This window comes from Cyprinodon variegatus, unplaced genomic scaffold (assembly GCF_000732505.1).
Source record: "Cyprinodon variegatus isolate N-32 unplaced genomic scaffold, C_variegatus-1.0 Scaffold117, whole genome shotgun sequence".
NCBI classification, from domain to species: Eukaryota; Metazoa; Chordata; class Actinopteri; order Cyprinodontiformes; family Cyprinodontidae; genus Cyprinodon; species Cyprinodon variegatus.
In genome coordinates this window covers 332,286-358,770 of record NW_015150570.1, presented here as the reverse complement: position 1 = coordinate 358,770, position 26,485 = coordinate 332,286, and the positions used below count along the sequence as shown (strand labels likewise).

The 26,485-nt window shown below is 36.7% G+C and overlaps 1 protein-coding gene across 3 annotated transcripts; it reads right to left on the bottom strand.

Moving 5' to 3' along the window:
• Positions 1–938: 938 nt before the first annotated feature.
• On the bottom strand, positions 939–26,485 carry alpl (alkaline phosphatase, liver/bone/kidney). 3 transcript variants are annotated; one of them, XM_015375347.1, is made up of 12 exons: positions 26,325–26,485; positions 21,062–21,227; positions 19,512–19,631; positions 18,662–18,777; positions 16,094–16,268; positions 14,914–15,089; positions 14,012–14,152; positions 13,791–13,860; positions 13,545–13,679; positions 8,597–8,788; positions 8,375–8,494; positions 939–5,548 (listed from the first exon to the last, which is right to left on the bottom strand). In XM_015375347.1, the coding sequence occupies exons 2-12, from the start codon at positions 21,132–21,134 to the stop codon at positions 5,283–5,285; spliced, it is 1,584 nt and encodes a 527-aa protein (XP_015230833.1). In that variant the 5' UTR covers positions 21,135–21,227; positions 26,325–26,485; the 3' UTR covers positions 939–5,282. The 3 variants fall into 3 exon arrangements, with proteins under 3 accessions (XP_015230833.1, XP_015230834.1, XP_015230832.1); XM_015375348.1 differs by having other exon boundaries at positions 13,791–13,857; XM_015375346.1 differs by lacking the exon at positions 26,325–26,485 and adding an exon at positions 25,414–25,582 and having other exon boundaries at positions 5,283–5,548.

Below are 26,485 nucleotides of genomic sequence, written 5' to 3'. Positions count from 1 at the left end.
GAGGTAGATTCGGTGCACTGCACAATACAATATTAAACAGGTTCAGACATTTACAAGGAAACCAGTAAGGTGAAACTTTGTGTGCTATCTGTGATTCTGATGTGAGCTTTCAGGGGGGGTCTGTATAGTTGAACAGAATAATTCTTATTTTTATTTTTATTTTTTTTTTTACATTTATTTTCAATACAATGGAACATGTGATTAAAAAAATGCATATTTGTTTATGAATATTACTTTTAATAAATCTACCTTTAGGCAAATAATAAACCTGCTTTCGTTAAATTATTATATCACAATCATTAAATGCCTAAAAAAAAAGCAGCCCCTGTATAATGAATCTGTGCATTTTCTTCACTTAATAAATTTAGAAAAAAAATACATTTTTATTCATATACTAATTCATTGCATTGTAGTTATTAATTTTACATTATATTGCCAAGAGTATCCATATAATTGACATCAGGTGTTTTGATCACTTTGATGGCCACAGGTTTCTAAAATCAAGCATCTAGGCATGCAGACTGTTTCTAAAAACAAAAGAATGTGACCCTCTGCACAGTTTGGTGGATGTTTGGCTGATACCGTGATCGGATGCTGTCTGGGCAACAAGTCTATTCATGAAATTTAATCACTCATACATATTCCACCGTTGACTCTCTGGGGTGTTTTGCAAAGCAGAAGTGACTAGGAATGATAGGAACATAGCTACAAAGTAGGCCAGTCAAACTGTTAGTAGGGGCAGCACATATTGACTAGCAGAGTAGTTTGCCCAAAATGTTTATATGACCTTTAGATGAGCTCAAGAACAGTGTCTAAAGAGCTTAGTGAGATTGGGATTCGTCTACTTAATCTTTGAGATCATGTCTAACTCTCACCAATAGTTAAGTTACAAACGAGAAAAATATAAATGTATAAAAGAAAGTGATTATAATTTTTTTGATCAATCTGCAGCCATATCAGAATACACTTAACCCAGGGGTGTCAAACAGATTCCTGAAAGGGTCGTGTGGCTGCAGGTTTTCTTTCCAACCAAACACCAGACACCACACAGCTCATAAAGTCATCGTGTTCAGTTTGGCTCACTTAATGAGATGTCTGGAGTCTGGTGTGCTATTGCTTGGTTGGAAAGAAAACCTGCAGCCACACGCTCTTTTCGGGAACAAGTTTGACATCCCTGACTTAGCCGTTGTACGACAATCTGACAGGTTAGCATCTACGTCAGGAAGTGAAATAGCGACCACAGAGAGCGAGGCTGTCTGAGTTTAAAGCAGTTTTTGTTTTAAATTCTCTTCACCTCAGATAAAAAATTTTTGTTTATTACATCACAAATAAAGTAGCCTAGTAGACGTCCTTACACTGTGTTAGAAGTATGCATCTGACATCTTGTGCATGCGTTTTGACTATGGGCATGCTGGTCTGACGGGCTTTGCTGATCTGACAGAACACCGGCAGTTGTTGCCTGTGGCTAAGGGACCCTGTCCTTCAGAGATGTGTTCATTCTGATGACTGCTGTTGGAGCTACATTAAAAAAGGGTGTTAATAAGAGGTTAAAATAGGGACAATGTTGGAGGTTCCAGGAATCGATGTTTGTTTGGAGTGAAGAAACACAGTTGATGATTTAGTACCTGCCAACAAAACTTTACCTGTCTCTGCCCTGCCTACTTAGCGTGTTTTTGCACAGATTGATTCATTGCAGCAGATTGATGCAGCTGACTCGCTGTCAGAGTGTGTGGGTAGACTCTACTTACAGTAAAGTTTAGCTTATAGGTGGTAAAATTAAAAACACTGAGAGCAGCTTCAGGCTGAATTCTGATTGTCTACTGGGCCGCTAACTTTTTAGACTAAAAAGTCTTCTGCTCTACATAACCTTCACAAACAGCTTTCGTAGCTTCTCTGCTCTCCAGGGCCCAGGTCAAACGAAGAATGGGCTTAATAGCATATGGGACTTTCAACTTCCTCTTCCATCATACTGAATTTCATTAGTGGTTTACGTTTGTTAGGTAGGCGTACAGCTGTGATTACCAATGAAATCAAATAATAGCTAAACACCCAACCAACCCTTCTGTGGCACCACCACTTTGATTACTGCAACATGGTGCTGCCAATGCCAAAAAATTATAAACAACACTCAGTTTTTTCTTTTATATGTTTATATTTTTAATGTTTGTAATATCATTATTGTTGATAGTAAAACACAATCTCGTAAATCAAGTTAATTGGTTGACCATTTCATCTCCACTTTAAAGCCAGACATCCTCGACTATAGAGCAGCCTCTTTAGCGACAAAACTGGGTTCTCCAACTGGCATTGCGATGGACTAGTCTCGGTTTGGCTGTTGCCAAAAAGAGAGTACTTGTATGTATGGCTGTCCCAATACAGCTTTTTAATTTCCGATACGATACCGATATTGAAGCTTTCAGAATTGACTAATATCAATAATCCATTCATCTATTAGTTATTGTGTACTCTAGAATGTTAAGAAAGACTTCATCAAGTAATATTACTAAAATAGAGAACAAAAATTATGAGATTAACCGACCCATGTAATATTAACCAATGAGTTACAGAAACTTTAAATAGAAGCAGAGTGTTTTATTATCAGCATGCCAATATCAGAAATTTTATTTGCCAACCAATTTAATCCGACATTAATATCTGATCCTGACACCCCTACTCGTTTGATTGGGTGCTGCCATGTGGGCTTCTGCATTCCAAGAGATTTTGCACAATATTCTCCTAACTTTGTAGGGACAGCTAGGAGATGGCTGAGCACCAGTTCACTAATACATGGATGAAGGAGTTTGGTGTGGATGAGTTTGCCTGACCTGCATAAAGTCTGGTCATTTACTTGATAGAACACCTTTAGGATAAAATAGAGCAAAGATTGAAAGCAAGGCCTTCTTGTCCAATATCAGTCTATGACCTCACAAATGTGCCCCTAGAAGAAGTTCCCATAAACACAATGATAAACCTTGTGAACAACCCACTGAGTTTAAGTTAAAACAGCAAAGGATGGATCAACATCATGTCACAATCTAGATTTAATGGAGGTTTAATGGATTAAGAAGGGGATGTTGTTAAAAGTTCAAATGCAAGTCAAGGCAAGTGAGCGAATACTTTACAGCGCATATATATAATAATGCTAATCCTCCTGCGTAAATTTAATAAATTTATTTGTAAAATATGCATCGTCAAACTTTATAAATTTAGTCATTAACTGCATTAAATATGTGCTAAATGCGCCTGATTTCATGAGTATGTTGTGCATTAATTCGCTGTTGATTCCGCTCTTGGACACTTTCAGAGTGTTAAAGAGAAATCCCTGAGGTTTGAGCCTCGGTCTATCGAGGTAAGCAGCGAGAATGTAGAGCACTGATTGGATAACTCGCCTAAATATTTCAGGTCGTATAGCTAGCTACTTGATGCTGATTGGCAAACATACTATTTTGTATTTAAGTTTTTGAGCAGGCGAGGTGTTCCTAAGGAGTCGAGCGGTTGAAGTAATCATTCAGTCAGAACAGTCCTCTTGTGCTGAACTCTTGGCACGGCTTCTGGAGTTTTATATATATATATATAAATATACCTATACATTTATATGCAAACATTTGAGGCAAGTGGGAAAAAAAGCTGTAGACCAACATTGCTTTCAGAAATATAAAGAACGAGAAAGAGTAACTAAAGCATGTCAATAGCTTTTTCCTTCAAACTAGCATCAATCTTTAGGTGCACTCGCACAATGTCAAGGATTTTATAGGTTTATAGTCTGGTGTATTATCCACCAGGTATACCAACATGTGTAATGATTATCCCAGAGAGGTTGAATCACTGTCAAGAATTAACACAAAAACAGACGTGTAGGAAGCTTAAAATATGGGTGAAGAACAAACAATCTGCTACCAAAGTTATGTTGTGAAAGATAGCTTCATGCCATGGCAAGAGGGAGCATAGTAACAAGACCCAAGGTATACTGCACCGATGAGGTCTCTCTCTTACAAAGACTTCAAAACAGACTGGGTTTTTTAAAGATGTGCTGTTCAAACAATGAAGAAATTTAAAGAAACATGCAAGGTTGGGGATTGTGGATGCAGTGGTTGGCCAAGGAAACAGTGTGGCAGATAAAAGACGCATCAAACTTATTTCCTTTCATAATTGGTAAGATGTCTATCACTGCCATCAGCACATAACTAGCAGAAATATCTACTATCTGAAGAAGCCTGAAGTGGTATTCATGAAACAGCTGCAGCCAACAAAAGCAATACCTCTGACGTGGATATATTGCCTATTGACTTAAATATAAGCAAAAAGAAAAGGAACTGGGGGTTCCTTTAGGCAGCAGGTGACTACCAACAATGGAAAATATATGGCTGTAGCAGAAGGCAGTTTGTTCATCATATGGCTAAAGTACAGTACAATAATGAGCATCCACAGGTAACAGTGAAGTATGGTGTACGTTATTTTAACGTTTGAGACTTCATTCCATAAATCAATTCAAATAGCAGATTTGGTCAGGATTACCATTGTTCTCAGTACTGATAAAATACAGGCAGATATTTATCCATCATACAAGACAGATCAGAGACACATAATTGGCCCCAAATGTATTTTTTAGTTCTTTTGAAAACTGTGTGAAAGTATACCTACAAAAATTGATGTGGTTTTAAAGTAAGAGGAAGACACACCAATGTCGATTTGATTTAGATTTCTTTGTTCATTCAATGAATGTTTTAGATCTTTTAAATAAAAATGAGTACACTTCAGTTTTTGAAAGCTTTTGTTGTTTACAGCACCTTTTCACACACCCCTAAAACGTATGCAAGTATTGTGTATTGTTCTATAAGAGAGAAATAGTTAAAGTGGTATGTTCCCCTTTGACTTGAAGCAGAATCATTTTTTTTTTTCATAAAAGATGAAACAACTGAAGTGAGCTGACAAATCCCTTTAACTCCCCCTAGGACTATATGGTTGATCAACCCTCTGCCAGCCCTCTTCACTGAACTGCTGAAACAGCCAGGAGAGAAAATGCTTGCTGTTAACGTGTCCTATTTTTGGCTCAGCAGTTGTTGCTGGTTTGAACCTCCTTTTTTTTTTGATAAATCAATCTACATAAATTCAGGCATTGCTGAATAGGAACTCACAATTTTCTTGATTAATTATGTAAAACTCAGTCTCATTATAAAAATATCATATGGAGACATTACAAAATGAAAAACACTACATAAAAAAATCTTGAAATAGGAAACCGGTTAAGAACAATATTGATGGAAAACAGTGCCTGTGGGGGGTCAGCACAGGAGCCGAGTGATTGTTAGAATGGTTGCAATGCTTGAAAACACTGGCTTTAAGCCCACTGCTCCATCCTTTGAATAACAATGATCCTTGTTCTGGCCAATACAAGCCGCATATGCCATCACATGGGGAATGTAGTTTTGCTCATGGACTCCATGCAGCAGATGAGCTAGGGGACCTTTAGCAAAGACAGCCACGTCCTCCCCTCCATGAGTCTCGTAGTTCAGAGGTACAGCTGACTGGGCTCTGTAGTTGTTATCCTCTGCAAGAGATAGACACACAGTGAAAAGGTGGAACCCTAAAGTGATGTTTAGTTCTATCTCTAAAGTGTATAAGGCACTGCTAAAATATTTGTTTAGTTTAGTGAAACAGTGATACCCATGATAAGGCTGTTCAAAATGTTGTTAAAAATTTTAGGTAGCATTATTACAGTATATTGGCGGGAAAAAAAGTTAATCTGGTACAAGGACATCCATCTAAAGAAGATAACTGATGCTGCCGCTATATTCCACCCTGGGTACGCTGAGGCCCGTACCACGAAGCGAACTCAACATAGCAGGATTATTTCCAGTTTATCCAGTTAAACCAATGCACAAGAATGTCAATCAGGATTAGTGGTACCAGGAAGCTGGTTATGAACTCGCTAACTCAATGCAGCTTTAATTGATCATTAAACTGTGAACATCCACGTATTAATGGGCGGATTCAAGATAGCAGACCAATCACAATCATGAGCAAAGAAGGGAGAGTGCCAAATTTCTCTTGTGAGGAGCAAAAACTCATCTTACAGAAATACGAAGAGGAAAAAAAAGTCTCGATGAAAAGTCCAAACTGTGGCAGCATTAAAGTTACGCCAAACGCTTGTGGGCTAAATCAGGAAACAAAACAACATCATTGGTTTTAAGGAGGGAGGAGACAGTTTATTGACCAGGTTAGCTCTAGGTAGAATCTTACTATGGTTAAAGAAACAGAGGTTGACTAAACTCTCTTTGGGAAACGGAAAACTACAAGTTTCCCTAATTTCAGGTTTTAAAAACTTTTAAGTAGCTTTTGATTAAACCTGCTTTGCAAAACGGGCCCATGCAAAAGTCCTCAAATGCAGCCCTAAATGTACAGAAGTACCTTAATTTCTCTGGCATATAAACGCTATTTCAGCCTGTAAAAACCTGTATTGTTCATATTGTCATAGAGATCCAAAGCATCTACTCACAATTTGTGCTCGGATTTTTTTTTACAGGTTTTTTTATTGTTATTTAGCTTAATATTACAGTTGTGCAAGAAACAAATGAATGCCAGTGGTGTATTAGGACTTTATACAGGGGATAACAGATACAATAAAAGTACACGGTTGGTAAGTCAAAAAGGAGGAAAAATCTAAATAAATGAATACATTAAAAACGGTTCAATTTATCAATAATATATGTTGTTTTAACAGCTATTTGGTTTTTAAGTTGTTGTTTTTTTGCGATATTGCTTTCTCTAATGTCTTTTTCAATCTGAATTAAATCGGGTCGTCAATGAAAGGGCACTTAATTGTTTCCCTAACAGATGATTGGCTAATGGGTTTGCCTTTTAGAGTACATTACCATGGTGACTAGCCTCGCTTAGAATGAATCCAGCTTCATGGTACCGGAAAGAAAGGGTTAAGCCTAACCCAGTAATCTTGTGTCATTGTACTGGCCACTGTTCTCTCAGTGCTATGCAGTCTATTTTTACTTATTTATTTATTTTTTTGGTCCTGGTCATTTTGCATCATGGCGCAAAAGTTAACTTATGTTTTTCTTCACATCATATGTATGGAAACATGTTTGTGAATTTCCATCCAGACACCGATGTTAACCTTCAATACTCTTCTCTTTTAACGCATTCCAGACATATGGAGAATACAGTAGTTAAAATTCTTGCAGCTTGTTAAGTTTAACTGTCAGGCTTCTGTAACGCTCCTCTGAACAGTTTCTGTTTCATGTTTCTTCAATTATCAGCAGCTGTTACAATAATGCCTTGGTGTTAAAAAAAAAAAAAAAAAACTAACGTTTTCGGAATATTCAACATAAACTAAATTTGAGACCTTTAAGATCCTTTGCAACCACTTTTTATTGGGCTAAAGAAAGATTAGATATAAAACAACTGAAATGGGGGGATTTTAACTAACTAAATAAGATAATCTAAAGCTAAATCTAAAGTTATTGTTCAGTATCAAACATTATGCATATTTTTCATGATTTATGAAACTTTTTAAGCAGTAAATATTTAAAGGTCTAATTTGTCACAAAACATGGGATATTAGGAGGGAGAGAAGGCTTTTGAGAAGTAAAGTTAGCAGGCTCAGTAGTTTTCTCTGAACTTTCAACAGTAAAGTTGTATTTCACTGATTACCTGATTCTAGCTGATTTTCTCAGCACACCTGCTGTAAACATCAGTGAACAGCTGCACTAAATATCAACTGCTTTTTTGCCGGAAAGAAATTGCGATTGTAGCCCTGATAGGCAGTATTTAGAAATCTGCAATCTGCCCCATGCAACAGGCCAGACAAGAAAAGGCTTGTTCACAAAGCACCAATTTCAGTCCCAACTGTTTCTCAGGATACAAAAAAAACCTGAAAGTAAACAGCATTGAGTTGGCATCAAAGTGTTCCATCAAAGAAAAATATGTGAAAGTGCAAATAACAACTGTTTCACAAAGTTTAGTAGTCTGATTATTGATTGCTGGCTGCTGTAAACCGAAAAAAAAGCTTTCATTTCTGTTTTACTGGAACCAACAGTTTTTGTACATTTCAATAGAGCTATGAGAAGTGCTTCTATTCCGAGGATCCATTATTAATATGAATTTTTGCTATTTTCCTTCTTTTAGCCATGGATTTCAATCACCTGAATTGCTTTGGATGTTTTTGTAAGATAAAAAACATCTTTATAAAAGAGGCCAGCTGGACTGGGAGCACAGACATATTCAGATTAGTTTGTGACATATTCAGTGCCTTGCACAATCATTGGCACCCTAACAGCGAGCTAAATAAGAACTTAGCTTTACTTTATGACACAATCTGTCTGAACACATCCAGAATTTGAGCTCAAAGCAAAAGTCTATTTACCGTATTTAATTGTGGAAACATTCTCTCGTGCCCCATTGACAAGTTTGTAGCCAGGTCCATTTCCATACAAAATGGAGGTGAAAGGCTTCTGATCAATATCACTTGACATAGGGGCCAGGCCTGTGGAGATAATTATAAGGATAAGACAGAGCTTAAAAACAACTACAAAGAAAAAGACTTCCTCACAGCTACAGCTTGTTTTTTACTTTTATTGTTACATACCAAATATTGTGCTCCCTCTATGGGTGTAGCCTCCGAAGCTGAACACATGTGAATGGTCTGCGGTAACAACGGTCAGCGTGTCAAGTGTACTGGTCAGCAGATCTGCCCGGCCAATGGCTCGATCCATTTCCACAGCTTCATGCAAAGCCTGCTTGGCCTTACCCTCATGGTGACCATGGTCAATGCGTCCTCCTGTCCAATTAATTTCCATTATACAAGGCAAGTACCATAGGTAAAATGGATTCCACATTTTTTATTTCAACACAGAAGATGAATCTTTTCAAATGAAAATACCTGTACTTTCTTTTTAAGAAGGTTTTCTGCTTTGCCTTTATTGTAGATAACTATTTTTTTTAACATATATAGAAAATTATGGTTGGTTTTATGATGGAAATTCAGTAATAGTTTAAAAATGTTGCCGTCAGAACAAAATATATATATATTTTTGCATTTTAAACATGATTTTAAAATGATGAATACTTGCCATATGTAGGCTATAATGTTAACGGAAAAACTAACACACATGCTTTTGTACAGACTTTGCTAACGTAAGGTGTTAATACCGGTATTTATACTCTTACTAAAGACAGACTTAAGCTATTTTTTAAAGACTGTCGTACAGACACCGTTTTTCAGGGTTACTCCCCATAATATGCTACACAAAGCTAAATTAAAACAAGTGTTTCCCATTAATACGGATCCTAAGGAGGTCTTTTCCAGCCAGAATTTGAATAAGAGTGAGATATGATAAGCTAGGTGTGATGGTCATGCAGTGCTTTAAAGATTTTCTAAAACCTCTTTCCCACTGAAATTAGACGACTAAAACAGGTTTTTCAAACATGGGTCGACCTGCTAATAATCAGCATTTGGCTCCCTTTCCATTGGCCATAAAAACTGGGTCTGACCCCCCTGCTAGCAAGCTGTGTTGCCTCTATTTTCCTGGTTTAACCTGTTTTTTCAGCCAGTGGGAAAGGGTATAAGTAAAAAGAGTGTAGGGATGCTGTTGTAAAGGGAAAAGCTAAAACAAATTAAAAGAGATTCAAGTAAATGGTTAAAAAGGATGAACTGAAGAGAATCTGGTTGCAGCAATCTTAAAATCCCTCTGCTAGTCTATAAATAATTGAATGGATCAGCAAGTCAATACATAACAGATTTGTTGTCAGTGTATCAACCTCCCAGACCACTCAGGTCTTCTAGTTCCAGCCTAATCTGTACACCAAGAACTAGAACCAAACATGGAGCAGCATTTAGTTCATATTCTCCACTGATCCGGAAAAAAAATCCCAGAAGACTGCAAAAGTGCTGAAAGCCTGAGTTCATTTAAGCCAAAGTTAGAAGCCAATTTGTTTAGAGCTGCCTTTGACTGCTGAAGTTAAACTGTTAAACTGAGGTAATATTAGCTTAAGGTTTTTTTTTTTATCTTTATTTGCTTTTAATCTGCTTTTATTTTTCTTCTATTTTATTATGAAATTCATATAAAGCACTTTGAATTGTCCTTGTACTGAATTGTGCTATACAAATAAACTTACCTTAATTATCTTAAGGAGCCAATATATAGAAAACATGAAATACTTTATTTCCATTTTCTAACCAAGACTTGGGCAAAATGCCTTCATTTAAGACATCATTTCTGTCTTAATCTTTTTGTTCCTCTGATTGTCCCCAAGACTGCAATGTCCGTGAAGCTGTAATAAAACTGTTCATTAAGTTACCAGTCAGCTACAGGTCAGCTACATTTATTCAAATTGAGCATTTTATTCACATAATTTACAGCAGTTAGATTTTAATTCTTTTCTTTTTTATAATCAAAACTGGTCATTTCGAGTGAGACTTTTCCTTTAAGCCAGCAAGATCACTCTTGGTTTGTTTTGGAACAAACCAAGAATCTAGGCAATATGTTTTGAGTATTGCTTCCCAGAATGATCCTGGCTGCACTGATTCTGTATGCTGGCTAAAGCTGAGTTAGAATATAAAACAATCCCAAAAGATTGGGAAGCATCTACTTGAGGGGGCAGACATGTTGATCAAACTTGAATAATTTTAGTTACAATATTGTAACAATAATTTGATTAACTATAGCCTTTTGTTTTGTTCTGCATCAAATTTTTATAGCTCTAGTATCTTGTTTTGCATTCCTATACTTTTAATGAACTCATCTGGCAATACAGCTTTTAAAAGTTTGAAAGTTCTAAGTGAAGAAGACTTTTTACCCAGAAATTAGTGTTTATGCGTTCCATATGCAATGCAATCGATCAGTTAAGTCATGTTAATATGCTCTATTCAATCACTTTAGGTGCTGTTAAACATCGCAAACAGGAGTCAGGATGAAGTTTGGGTGTATCCAAGCTTGCAGCTGTGGTGGGATGCTATTGTTCCAGATATGACCATCGAGATTATGTCTGAGAATCTTTTGTTGGAGTATTTTAACTCTGTATGACATTTCTAAAACAAAGACATTTTCACCAGTGTACCAGAAAAGACTAATTTTGTTGGTAAAGAACCTGTGGAGAGCCAACATCTGCCTTTAATTTCCTTTTTCTTTGATATATTACACCCTATGCATTTCTAAACCATAAACAGCAGTTGTAGAAGCATTGTTCTTGTTAAAAAATATGTTTGAACCACAGAAACAACAAAGGGAAACATTTACAGCACATTTTTAGCAGATTTACAAACATGTTTGAGAACATAAACAGGAGGAGGATGCATCATCCTCTCATGTCCCTCCTCAACTTTTAGGTCTGCTTCTCTGAAGTAGACTACTGTAACACTGGATATAATCACTCTTCAGTTTAACTAAAAGACTAAAAGGACTTTTAGTGTCGTATGGCACTGTGTTAGGATGATGTGTCTTTAATAATTTGCACTGTGCACAACTGCACTTCTTGCCGTTTCTACATCTGAACTTAGGAAGGTGCCCTCCACATTTCGAAACCCTCTATTCTCACAGAGGGACGCTTTGATGGTTCACTGTCCTGAGAAAAAGGTCCTCTGTGGTGTTTTCCATTAAAAACCATAAATCTAATCAAATTGACTTCATCAGAAGTTAAGTTAAAAAAAATTTGCTACTACCACGGTACGTCCTAAAAGAGCTTACGACATAAGGAATGTAACACAAAGCCAATATAATTTGCTCAAACACATAGATGAGTAGGCATAGCGACGTTTTTCCTGAAATTGCTTTGAAAACGTACATCTGTTGATAAAAATATTAAAGTTCTCTATAAACATTAAAATGACCACCATTCCAGTCTGGGCCATCTGTGTACCAATAACAGATGGTGATACAAGAACAACAACTAGGAATGTGGGAAAAAAATAATTTTGGAGATATATCGTCATTTTCTTCTGCCCGATATAACATTGATCTTTCTGTTCCAAATATTGATTTAAAAAACATTTTTACCCAAAACAATGAGAAATTGTTGAAATATTGCAATATATAGTGATATTGTATATTGATATTGTTATGCCATATGCCAATATGCCACCAGTGCCCATATTTAATCTTAACATGATGACCAGAGAAGAGAATGCAATTTCAGCTCATAAGCAGCCGTAAGACCTCTGTAACCCCTCCCCCCCACTCCTTTTCAGCCAACTGCCTCCACTGGAACTCTCACAGAGGTTTGACTTGCCACCCCCCTCTGTGTTGAGGACAGTAAAGGGCTGGTTATACTCCCCGCAGCAGTGTTGCGCAGTGAGCTTGATGCAAACATTTTTGATTTATCCTCAATTTTGAAGCGTGGTCTGCGCTTTTTATTCAGCTTTTTATTCAGCTCAACGATTTGCATTGTAAATTGGTCTGAAAATATTCCAATCTCTCTAAATTAGTGAAAAACTAATTTGATCATATCCCAAATTCTTCCAGATAAACTTTGGTTTTCAAACATTAAATCCATCTTAGACTATAATGTGGTTTTCAACCATGTTTCCCCTTCCTCTTTGTACAGTTTAGTTTAGTTGAGTTTCACTAGTTTTAGATTAGAGTTTTAAACTGAAATATGTTTGACTTGGAGCTGAATGTTTTTGGTAATAAACTCATATTTTGAACAGTTTTGGTGAATATACTCCATTTATGTGCAGAATTAATAGTTTGAACATGATTTGAGCTCGAATCACTCTTTCATTTACTGTTCTAGCACACAGTTAGTAGGGCATGTGCTCATACACAATACATACAATGTACTATTACAGATAACCTTCCCCAATTCTCTTCAGCTTCTTCGGCCTGTTGTTGATTTGATTCTTCGACCAATAAAATTCTGTTTTTTCATCTGCTCTGCAGAAACCAAGTTTCTTTTTGTTTCCTTGTTTTTCTCTTCTTCCCGTGCTGACTAGCCAAAAGGAACACCACTGATGACTCATCGGTTCGCTATGAAAACCTGTTATTCTGGGAAGCTGGACGTGAACTGGAGTTCCTGCTCTGGAAGCTCTTTTGTTTGGTCAAAATAGCCGCAAGTTGTTCCGAAAAACCTGTTTGGGAGCCTGAATGGCCTCTGAACCCCATTGGAAGAAAAGATGCATTGTCATAAGGCTTTAGGACCCGAGCTCAAGATGAAGAGTCACCCATCTCTCCCAAGAGTACGACGGTTGCACAGTTGGATGAGAGAGTTTTTTTTTTTTGTTGGTGTCTTTTTCATGCATTTTATGGTTGACGATGAGTAAACTTCAGTCTTGTATTTAATATGCTGTCTGAGTGGTGACATTTTTCAACAAATGCTATATCTTTGGAGTTCATTGTTCCTTTTTTGTTTTTCTTACCAACTTTAGGGTTAAAATAGGTGTTTAGAACTCTTTATGATTAAAAAACATTTGCATTTATGGTAAGATCTAAGTTAGATCTAAGCCTTCCAGAAATAAAGATTAGTTCAGTACTTAGTCCCCTATTGGCAAAGTAACAGAACTAACCCGTAATGCTAGTGCATATCACGAGACAGAAGCTTACCTTCCACAAGGAGGTAAAATCCATTGGGGTTCTTCTTTAGGATCTTGATGGCTACATCCACCATTTCTGTTAGTGAAGGATCAGTGTCACTGTTCCTCTCCAAATCGTAAGACATATCATTAGGTTCAAAAATACCTAAAGAAAAGGGTCACAACGGTGCAAAGAAAGATTCTGTTACACAAAGATAATAGGCATACAGCCTCCTCATTCTCACTTTAAGAGTCTTATAATGAAAATTAGACTCACCCAGCAAGTAATCCACATTTCTAGGGTCCAGAGATAGGAGCTGATTCTTGTTCCATACATAATGGGCCTTCTGTGGAACAGTTATCGATTTAAAAATAGTACTTTTAACATTGAATTTATTTTAGAACTTCAAACAATGTGCTGTAACTGCACGGATTAGAAGGAAGCAAAAAAAAAATAAAAAAACAAGAGGAAAAGAGATGAATAAAAGAAAAGTTTACCTTATCCTTCATTCTTGCTTTCCATTCTTCCACCAAGTTTCTTCCATCGTTTCGTGTGCCGCTGTGCTTTGCTTGATTCGGGTATTCTACATCTGACATGTTCTTGGGATGCATATATTTCCTCCCTCCACCCATAAGCACCTGAAAGGTGGAAAGCTAGAATTAGATTTATGTCCTAATGTACATCAAGGAATCGTGAAAGACAAAAAATGCACAAAATAAATGAAGGTCAGTATGTAAAAGGTAAATAGTCATTGAAGGCGTTCCAATATAAGATTTAGGGCAGGGGTCACCAACTTTTTTAAGGCTCAGTGATACTTCAGGGCAACTGAGTCATAGGAGGGGACCAATACTGACCTATGAACTGGAGGGATCAGCTTTCACCTAAACGTCATACATAATAAGCATATTTTTATTGTTTCTTTTATCTTCTAGTTTTCTTTATGATATTGTCATTTTTAAATCTCTACAAATGCTTAAAAAAGAAGTGCAACAGAAAAACGTCAATCTTAGCCCACTGATGAGTTGTGCTGTTTTCAGAAGATGCTGTAGCCACCCCCTGAGGCCCCTGAGGGCCTGTTGGTGCCCGTTGGCGCCACGTTGGTGACCCCTGATTTAGTGTAATCCCACATCAGGCATTTTATTTTGTTACAAAGTCTACAATAATAAGTAAACTTGAAATGGTAACTCAGTAGTGAATTATGACATAACGTAATTAACCATTCATCCAATCATACAGTGTCATAATTTATTCACATCCTCTAAACTTCAACTTCTGTTATATTACCAATAATGACTTTACTATAAAAACAAGTTAAATGATTATTTATCTAGAATTAAAAACGTGTTGTACTGCAATGAGAAAATGGGAATAAATAAATGTGGCTGGAACTTTGACTCACATCGATGTTGGGAATGTTTTCAAAAAGTTGTCTGGCAATATCCTTGCAGCCGGACTGCAGGGCTTCAGGTGGCATCTCATTGTCGGAGTACCAATCTCTGTCTACACAGTGGGCGTAGGCAGCACTTGGAGTTGCGTGGGTAAGACGTGTTGTTGTCACAATTCCCACGGACTTTCCTGTAATGTGGACACAGAAGCAGCTCTATAAATCAGAGGTCAGTTGTTGAATAACCAACAGAATGACATGTCCCAGTAACGCTTTAACCAGACCAGTAATCTGTCCAGCATGTGCAATCAGAAGCAATGCACACAAGAATAGTGGAAGACCAAGTTTTTTTTTTTCTTTTTATTAAAAGCAACAACAAAATCTCCTAATCTATCCATCATTTTAGACAGTTTTGCATTGTTTCCTGAGTACTGATCAGATTTATAAATACATATTTGTTTCTTTTCTCGATACTTGCTTTTCTTAAGCTTTATTCCTATAGAGTTAGGAACTCTGAAGGTTACTTGCTGATCTAACAGTACCTTAGACAGCAAATCTGATAAGAGTGTGGACACAGAGAGACGCTTCAGCTGACTTTAATGATGAGTTGCACAGAAGTGGTAATAACATTACTAATCAATCAGGAAGTGTGGTGTTTGTGTCCGGAAAACAGACGCAGTGCAAAATAGTACTACAACAAATACTAGCACTACAAAAATAAAACTGTGCACAAATAAACCTTTTCAGACAATAACTGTAGTGTTTTGTAAAATCAGTTGTTCAAAAAGCAGACAGAGAAAAACAAAATCAAGTTTATTCCTCTTTTTTCAAACAGAAAAGATGGAATATCCCCCACTGATGTAAGGTCTGTCCAGAAGTGACTCTTGCCATTAACTTTATGTAACCCCTTTGTTGAATTGGGAATTACTTTTAATGAATAAACTTTGTTTAGGTCTAAAGCTCACTCACTGAATGAGGAATAATTGAAAAAGAATGACTACAAGGATTTTCTACAAAGAGTTTTCGGAAACAATTAGGTTAGTTAAGTGAGTATTTGTTTAAAAAAGAGAAATCCGGACATTAACATAACAGATACAGCAATGGTTTGTTCCCACACCTTAGGTCCTGAAATTTTAACTCAATTTAAACAGGTGGAAAAACAGCCAGTGTCATTGCAACTTTTGCATCTCCTTACTTGCATCCTTCGCCCATTTGAGGATGGAGGTGACCTCGTTGCCCTCTGTGGTGTTACATTGGGAGCGGACCGCAGCTGCACTCACACCAACCGTGCCCTCGTTTGCTTTGACCCCACAGAGGAAGGCGGTGGCTGTGCCTGCGCTGTCCGGGACCTGCGCATTAGTGTTGTATGTCTGCAAAAATACACGTCAAAATGGTCGTATTGTCATTTTTAGTTATCATTAATAGTCTGATAGCATATTTATCATTGCTCAATGTTGAATGAAAGAATTTGATTTTATAGAAATGTGGGAAAATAGAATGTGTCATAATGTCCTTGTAATGGAATCAATGAAGTTTTAAAAAAGAAAAAAAAATAGCTTCAGACTAGGGTTGAAACAATGAATTGGATTCATTGTGGTAAAGTGATTAATGAAGTTTAGTAAATAATTCATTGTTACTGGACTATAGAGACTCTAAAAAATACATTTAGCTGACAGAGAAACCCAATAAATAAATAAATAAATTTCTAAAACGCCACAAAAACAAAACATTTCGCATTTAAGATGAAAAAAAATGTTTTTCCATCAATATACTCTAATCGACAGATTGATCGATTAGCAAAACAATGATTAGTTGCAGCTCTATTTCAGAAAGGGGGAAACTTTCATTTCCACATAATAATGCACATTTAATCATAATGCTGATCTCTGAACAAAGCAACACTAATAATATAAAATTGATAATACAATCTTAACTTAATAAAAAAATTTATAAAGCTAATGTTATGAGTTCTTTAATTCTGCTAGTCTAGATTTGACTTTTAAACATCTCAGGCTTGCAGATATCAGTTTGTAATTTTCCCCACAGCTCACACTCTTATCGTTCGCATGCTTTTTCCAAACAGCTCCCATGGTTATCAAATGAGAGATTTTGCTTAGTATGACTTAACTATTGGGGGAGAATGATTTGTGGAGGTTTTGTGATGATTATTCATGAGGGTTATCAGTATTATCAGTTTTATTCAAATGTGATTAAAATATAAACCATCTGTGCTTTTTTAAGCTGAAGTTATTGCACCAAGACAAGAGACTGAGGAGTTGGACTCAGAATGGGGGAGTGTTGGCCTAGTGGGTTAGAGCAGTGCGCTTGTGCTCTAAAAAGGTTGCAAGTACGCAGTTCCATACCCATAGCCTGCACTCTGGGTCTCTGAGCAAGACCCTTAACCCCATACTGCTCTCTGGGCGCCACACAATGGCAGCCCACTGCTTCCTCAGGGGATGGGTTAAATGTAGAGGTAAATTTCTCCAATGTAAAATCAATGAAGTTAAATTATTCTTAAATTATTATGAATGTTATGGTCGATTATTTTATTATGTATCAGTATAATTAATTACTGCATATATCGACCCTTAAATTTTTACACACAGAATGTAAATGTTATTTTAAAAATCTGCTTTTAACTTTAATGTTTTTTCTACGAAATGGGACCCAGTTTCTCTGAGACTACCTGTATATCTATTAAGTTTTAAAAAAGCACAAAAAAAAGCATGTGTGGAAGCATATTTTTCCTTGGCCCATTTGTGAGATGAAATATTTTGTGTGTCTTTTCTCTGCCTAAATAGGGGTGATTGTTAGAAGTCTTGTACCAGTCTGTATGCTGGAGTTAAGGTATCTTGGAAGTTAAGATTGGGGATTACGGAAAGCAGTTACCTCCCTACTCTAGATAAGGTTGTGTATCTATGTGTGTATGTATGTATGTATGTATTTGTGTGTGTGTGTGTGTGTGTGTATTTTTAATCCTAATTAAACAAACATGGGACCAAAGGAGAACACTATAAAGGTGCAGCAGTCAGGCTTTTTTCTGTAAAGCATTTCACTTATTGCATTCACCATTAAGAAAGTCCTCAGTGAACTAAGAGGTTGTGTTTAACAGAGGAAAAAAATTTGGACAACTTCCTTATCTTAATGAAGTGAAGCACATACAGTAATTACAGCTGCCTGAACTTGCAATGTAAGCAGTGTGGTCTTTAATAGTATGGCACAACTTGAATAGATTTAAGATCTGTTTTTTTTTTTTTTTTTTTTATTAAAGCACTATCAAGTTACTCTTTGTATTAAAGTATACAGGAAGTTATATCCTGATTTTATTAAAATATAAATACACTGCAATATATATATATATATATATATATATATATATATATATATATATATATATATTCACCTTTTTAGGACTAATGATTGGTAATTTAGGTTAAGTATAAGGGAACCATTTGCTACAATGTCAGTAAGAAATCTAAAAAGCTGCTAACAAGTTTGAAAAAAAAAACACCCAAAAAACAGGGTATTCTGATAATTGTGCACATCATGTGACTGTGTTTAGCTTTAGATATCAATCTGTTATTGGCTGGAGCTTCCTTGTTTACAGTGTTGAGGGGGGGAAAGGAGAAGGTAATTGTTAAGCCTTTAAATATAGAAAAATAAAAAAAATATGGTGGCTATACTTTTGCTGCCTTCTGTTTTACCTTTGCTATGTTTATCCACTAAGATCAATTTAGTGTACATTGTTACATGATATTCTGACCTTGGCCAAAGAAACAAAAGGGAACTTGTCCATCTCCAGCTGGGTCTCTTCTCCGGTCTTTCCATTCAGCTGACCCTTCAGTATTCGAGCTGCCGTCACCGTGGGAACGCCCATCCCTGAACACCAAGAGCAGGTTGACTTTAAAATCTGAGGTTTCAGGTTCCTAAACATTCAAGCTCTCTTTCTAATTATGTTTTTAGAGCAAGTCAATTTCTTGTTTTTCTATTTTCTAACCTGAATGCTGGAAATAAACTGTTTAAATTATGTTAAAGTTAACGAGTTATTTGACAATATTGGTTAAGCATATTTCAGTTAAACAACAATTCCCATCGTCTCTGGTATGGGGTGGGCTAATGTGACCATGAATGCACCAATAAGCAAGAATGCCATGTTGTGAATAAAGGGGAGAGAGGCAGCAGAGGCCCGATGAAGGATGAACCGGAGAGCATCCCAACATAAACAGAAGCTCAGCTATTTGATCGCAGCACAGATTTGCTTGCTGCAATTCATTCCCCTCATATGAACCTCTCCTTGTGGAAAAAAATCTCCCTCAGCTTCCAATGCTAAGCCTTTAAATCTTTCCTTCCCTTAATAAAAGTTAATAACACATTTTATCCTTAAAACTTCCATCTAGAGTTTAAAAAAACTGTGTTCATCTTTCTAGGAATAAAACCACCTCCAGGGTTTTCTCACATTCAACCGTCTGTGGGAAACTTTCGCCAGCAAACTGACTTTTTGCTGCTGCAAACAACAGAATTTCCCCATTGTGGGACGATAAAGGGATTTTCTATTCTATTCTATTCTAACTTTTCTTAATCAATAAAGATGTTACACTATGATGATGGCTTACCATCTCCGAGGAAGAGGATCAGATTTTTCGCTTTGTTTATGTTAAGACTTTGCAGCTTCAAGGCGTTCTTCAGCGTCTGCTGAGCCCAGTTGTTCCAGTACTTTGGATCTTTCTCCTGTTCTGGATCATAAAGAAACAATTACAGATGTTGGTTATTCTGGAAAAATAATGCAGAGATCTTTTAACTGTAATATGAGTTTCTATTCACTTTATTTAAGCTGTTCAAAAATCCAAATGTCCAGCAATTATTTAACTGAATCTTAATCTAATATGAAAGAAAGCCAATTATGGATCACATGCCATTTAAACAATTAAAACCATATAGGAAACCAGACTTTCTTGTACTTATTAAAGCCTAAACATTAAAATAATTTAGGGTAGAACTGCATCACTCAATACCAGAGAATCAACTTAAGCCACCTGAGCCGCCTTTTGGTCAATAGGAAAAATGTGCTTTAGAACAGTGCCTCCCAACCGGGGATACTTGTGTCCCTAGTGGTCCACAAGTGCATTGCAAGGGGAACATGAAAATGTTATATTTCTTAGTTAGTAAAATAGAATAGGGCTGGGATCGGTTTTGGTTTTTGTGGATCGAATTGAAAAATAAAACATGCTTTTTTCAACCAAAAATGTAGTTTTTTTCTTTGTTTTTGAGTTCACCTTCAGCTATGACACACATCCAAACCAAGCAGAGGAACAAACTGGATGTAGAGAACAGCCGGGGATCATCTGTTTTTAGCACGGAGCTATCAGAGCTCATCAAAGCAGCTCAGGTTGATGAAAACAAAGTAAAACTAATTAAATCAGTCTGAATATAATTTTTGCCCTGCATTTGTCTCTCATTTCAAAAAGTGTAAATGTGAAAATAATGGAATTACTCAGAGGAGCTCCAGATTTAAAAATACAGGTCTATATTATGATTTAATTTTGTATTTATTACGATTCCTTACTAACTTCCAGGCAACATATGTATGTTGTTTTTTTTTATTTGAGATGGAAAGACTACAATGAGAATTAAATGCTCAAATAAAAAGATTAAGTAAAATAGTCTTTATTTTATAATCAGTTATTGTATGTTCCACTTGTGAACAATAATCACTGCTTTTGACTGAGAGGGGGACTCATAGTATGAAAAAATGTCCAAAGGGGTACACAAATCAGAAAAGGTTGGAAAACGCTGCTTTAGAGAATAGCCATGTTGGAACTAAGATTATCATTGAACTCCAAAGTATATGCTGATGAAGGTTCTCAGTCATCCAGGTCCAAAGTATCTATTTTGAAAACACTCAGTTTATAACCTTGACTATACCAAACAAGAGTTGTTGCCCAAAAATACAAAACAGTATTTGTCATAGAAGTTATTGCCAAGCTGGGTTCAGCAAACAAAATATCCAGTGATTCAAAGACAGGATGTTCATGTAAACATAAAATTTACTTCCCTAAAGCGTCATAAAATACTCCTGCAATCCTCAAAACAAGTCCTCTAAGCAGGATATTTGTTCAGCTAAAACAGCTTTACTTTTTTTGTGTTTGCGTGCACAGCGACTCACCAGGGATCTGCGGCTTCCCCGAGCATCCAAGGATCAAACAGGAGCAGGCGATGAGCAGGCCTGACAAATTCATGTTGTGGTCTGAGTGCGGCTGGTGTGGAACTCTAGACAGCCATAAGATGCCACTTTGGGAACTCGTGGAAGCCTTTCTGCAGTCGTGTCACAGCTGTAAGAGAGCAAAAGAGGCTGCTAATTAAATGTGTCATCTTCACCAACACTGACTGTGACACACTGGTTTAATATCTGTTTACTACCAAGATGATTTGACTACCGACACCTCTGTCATGATAATAACTGCTTAAATTCTTAAGTAGAATATTATACACTCTACGTAGGCATGTTTTTTAGTTTGTTTTTTACAAGAAGTGGAATACAGTTAATACCTACATGTTGAAGCGAATTCAGTCTGTTTCCAAGGCTGCTCTTTATACACTCAACTTATTTGCTTAGCGACGGTTCTATATAGATCTTAAAATACACAGCAAGGCCATGCAGTCACAACAACAAACAACTTTGTCTTGTTCTCTTCTCAATGAGCAGGTAATTATAAGCCTTAGAACTAGGGATGACTCCATCCGATATGAATATTGGATATCGGTCCGATATTAGCCTAAAAACAAATATAGGATTTTATCAGCTGGCATCTAAAATCTCCTATATTTTCATGCTGGTAGAAACACTCTGCTTCTGTTAAAAGATTCTGTAATTTATTGATTAATTTACGTGGGTCAGTTGTTGATCTTCATATATTTTGTTGTTGACATTCTACACTATGAAATAAGTAATAAACGTTGGTACACTTTGCTAATATCTTATCGGGACGGTATCGACCAATTCTATTGGGAATGAAAAAGTTTTATTGGGACACTACTACTTAGAAAATTAAACAAGTCCCATGATTTTCAATAGCAAGGAGCAGTTGAACATGCTTCAATTCATTTCATTTCATTTTCTCTAAATCAATAGTACTCGGACAATTACATGCTTATATGTGTAGAGGTATATTTGGGGGGGAGAGGTGGCCTCCCCGGGCGCTGCACAATGGCAGGCCACTGCTCCCCATGGGGAAGGGTTAAATGCAGAGAGTTCATTTTGCTGCTCTGTACTTGCTGCTTTTAATGACAATAAAAACTGGAAAAAATATATATATAAAGTAATTGAAGTATGAATAAATAAAGGTTAATTTATTCTCAAAATTCAACTTAAGGAGTTAACCTGAGCATTATAGAGGTGCATTGGTCACATAGTGATATGTTAAGCTCCAATTAATGTCTATTTATATGTTAAATTTCTATAAAATTAGGAGGATTTGGGTTAGCGGAACCAAAATCACCTTCCTTATTTTTTTTTGCATAATTTTGACCAATAAATCTCATTGTGAAAAAAAAAAATCACAAATAATCTATGAATTTTAGTTTTTTAACTAAATTACTGATTCTTTTTTCTTCTTTTTAGAATAGACTTTTTAAATAAAGCTCCAAAAACTACTGTTTTATCTGATATTGATATGATACAAAATAAAATAGCGTTATTCTGTTCACCCTTCTTGGCAGAATTGTCATTTAAATTAATTTACTTATTTTCAAAGGCCTGTCTATAAAGCACAACCTTAATTTTCAATGAGCTTTAGATCGAGCCGTTGGGAGAAGCATTCTGGGCCCGATATTAGAAAGCTGTTTCTATTCTTAAAACTTGTTGGGTAATATGTCTTAAATCATTGTCTTTTCGGTACCCATAATTGTCTCTATATTTCTAAACATCTGTTTCAAAATGTGACCCTTAGATTACTGGAAATTGGCAAAGACGTTCAGAAATAGCCAAGGAACCACTGCAATCGAGAAAGACATTAGGCACTGCTCACAATGAAACTAGTTTACATCACCATTAATATAAAATATACTGATAACAAAGACACTAAGGCTTTCATATCTGCCTCTCTATACTGTAGATTGAGTTATTCAGACACAATGATTAAAACTGTCTTTTAGGAGGAAGTATGAAAAAAAAAAGTAAAAATTGTATGAAAAAAAAAGTAAAAATTTTGCATTTAAGATTTTTAAACAATTCTGTCAATATGCTCTACCCAAAACTCCACATGTGAAGTTTTAGTTTCACCTGGTTTAATTTCGTATGATGTCTTTTTTAAGGAACCTTTTGGTAACAGGTCATTTATCGATTAATCGAAATAAATCATTTACAGATTCATCGATTTCCAAAATAATCGTTAGTTGCAGTCCTAGTTTCAAGCACTGTGTGTTTCAGGATATTTTGAATGTGGCTAAAATGGTGACCCTGTGACGTCACACGCCTTTGCTCTGTGTATGGAATTCATCATTGAATTCTTCTTTTTCCCTTTCCCATGTAGGAAAGCCGACTATCAGTTTTTCTTAAATGTTCAGACACACATCCAGGAGTCTTTGTTTATTTTGCTTTCCAGAAAGTTTGAACATCCCCTCAATTTACCAACTAACACATTTAAAGTGTAATTATTTGAAGTTTAATTACCTATTTTATTGTGTAACGAAAATCTGTAACAAAATTCAGCATACGTATGAAAATATTTTCTTAAAAATATTTCTAAAAATGGGTCATTATCTTAATTCATTTCTACCATGCCCCAGTGCAGTTACCCTGCTCCCCTTGCACCCCTCAATTTATGAACCTCTGCACTAGAGAAACGTGTAGCTACAGTAGATGGCTGATGTTTTTAAAGGAGTCCTCAACTGCAAATCAGACTTTTTCCATGTTAAAAGGTGTGTTTTGGGCTTCAATAAAATCCTTTCTGAAAAAAATTATTTATTTTTTTTTCTCCTGTGGGCTCACTGTGCAAACCAAAAAAGCCTGCTTCCCACAGAGTTCCCACAGAGTTTAAGTGCTCCTTTATTGACATCGATACTGGTAGGGTGCTAAACATTAGCCTTGCTTATCATCACCACTCTTTTCACAATTCTACCAAAAAGGGGTGATTCTTACATGCAGCTGCCTGTTTACCTATTGCGTAAGAGACAGCAGAAACAATGGTAAACCAACTATAGCAAACTGCAAATGGTGCTAAAACTACTTAGACATGAATGTGCGAACACACAGGTCAATTTCATGTGAGAAAAGAATGGTCAAAATGAAAAGAGGTCTGAATGAGTTCACTTTAACATGTTTTCTCCTTAACAATGAATGTAAAGTCGATTTCAGAAGGCTTGTTTAATTAAAAAAACAGGTTATGGCACCATTAAGGACATTTAAGGACTATTCTCCATAAGTAGATGCAAATCGATGTTCCACCCGTCGTTCTCCTGGGTCATTAGAGTCTGATGTGTTTTATGATGCCTGTGTTTGGCTATTTGAATCATAATAAGTCAACTTAAACAGTCTCATCATGATTCAAATGGGCCATTGTCACAACCTGAATGCTTGAATATTTGCCCAGGAAATAACACTGTTGTTTGTTGACATTCCATTAATGCAGAGCAAAGGAGGCCTGTTTATTAGTGCTGACAAAAAAAAAATCTTGCCTATAAGGTTGCATGTATATTTATCTGAGTCTGTGTGTATATTTCTTATACCATTTGAATATTAGAACAAAACAATAATGGATATTGGATAAACCTAGTGCATATTACATCAGTGTGAGATAGAACAGTTAAAATGAATCATCAAAAGCCCCAAAGACACACATGCACATGAGTTTAAGTGGATTCAAAGCAAGCGGCGAGGAGTTTAAGAAGAAAAAAAGCTGCTCATAAGACCTACAACAGAGCAGCTTGGTAAATCTGAGCTTGAGGCCTCTATATGCACACAGTTGTGGTCACAACAGGGGCCCTTATAGGGTCCTGGCCTGCCAGGCTTTCATCTATGATTATCCACACCCTCCTCCTTTCTTCTGTTTGCTTATGGTGAAGGTCATTTTAATGGGATTGAGTTTCACAGCACAGAGAGGTTTAAGGGGCATAACAAAGCCGATTAACACCAAATGATGGACTGGTCAAACCTTTGCATGGAAAATAATAACAAAGCTTCTAAAGAAGAATTGTTTCAAGGCTGAAAAACCTTCTGTTTGTAACTTTTAAAATGTTGCATGCGATCCTCTTTAATGCCAGACATCAGTGGCTATAAGTGGGTCTTCATTGCACGATAAGATTACTGCATAATTTCTCAGCAGTCTCTGCCCTGCTTTGCACCACGCTGTTAAAATTCTGCACTTTATGGCTGGTCTCAGTATAAATATATACTAGAATTAGAGAGCCTGACCTAAGAACTGGCCCAGGCTCCAGTTGGTTTAAAGAGAAACATGCATGCTGGAAACACACAGAACCTATTAGAATAGTACAGCACTGATGTCAGCTTGTTTCCTTTACCATTCCTCGGTTGCATGTTGCCAGTCGTAAAAGCAGCGCCAGCCCTCAAAAGCGTCCGGGTCCACCCAGAGGCAGAGATCCTGCCAGTCTGCAGGTAAAGTAGCAAAGAAATGCTAAAACTGCCAACAGAAGAGCTCCAGTCAGGAGTGTGGTCAGCAGCACATGAAGCCCCTCTTCAGACATGGTTTCAAAGAGGCCAAACTAGTGTCAAATAGTTTTCAATGAGCTAATGAAGATGATCTCAGGCCCTTTATGTCTGCAGATAGTTGTTCCAGCAGATGGAATTAATTTATATCATGATCCAAGTGGATGGGAGGGGGGGACATGTGAGGGCTTAGGTTCCTGCAGCTCAATTAAGACGGAGGAATGAGTGAGTGTGCTCCCCCATCCTGCCAGGATTCCTTGTTCTAACCACCATGCTTGGCTGGCAGGACAGCTGGCATCACTTTTAAATGGACAACTTGTTTTGCTTCTCACACCCAGCCTCTTTGCATGCAAAGAATAAGTGAAAATATAACTGAATTTATCACATGCTATAGTTTCTTTTAAGTTTTTTCTTTTGTTTGTTTGTTTTTTGGTGGTGGGGATGGATCAGATCCTGAAACACTATTAACTCATTTTGATTTTGGAAACATCTTACGAAAGAAAAGTATAGGTACAATGTGGACTTTAGAAAAACACAGAAAGAAAGAAAAAAAATTCAATTAACCAAATACCATATTTCAAACAAATCAAGAGCTATTGATTAATAGTCTTATAATAGATGTCAGCAAAGCGCATGGAAAAGACGATCATAACGCGCGCACTGATCCATCCAATCTGTCTTACAGCCTGGTATCTGCGCCCCCCGCTCCCAGAGAAGCCGGTATTGTTTTGCGAAACAACAAAAAGTTAAATACAGTTGAACTTACTAAAGCGGGCTCTATGTGGCACAGATCTACATCCAATTGTTGGCGCAGTCCATTCAGCTCCCTTCCAGTAGAAATCAGTGTCCTTTGCGCTGCAGTCCGCTGCTTTTTATAAGGCCGCACTTGTCCGGATCTGAGAATAGCGGTCTGTTAACCCATGAGGG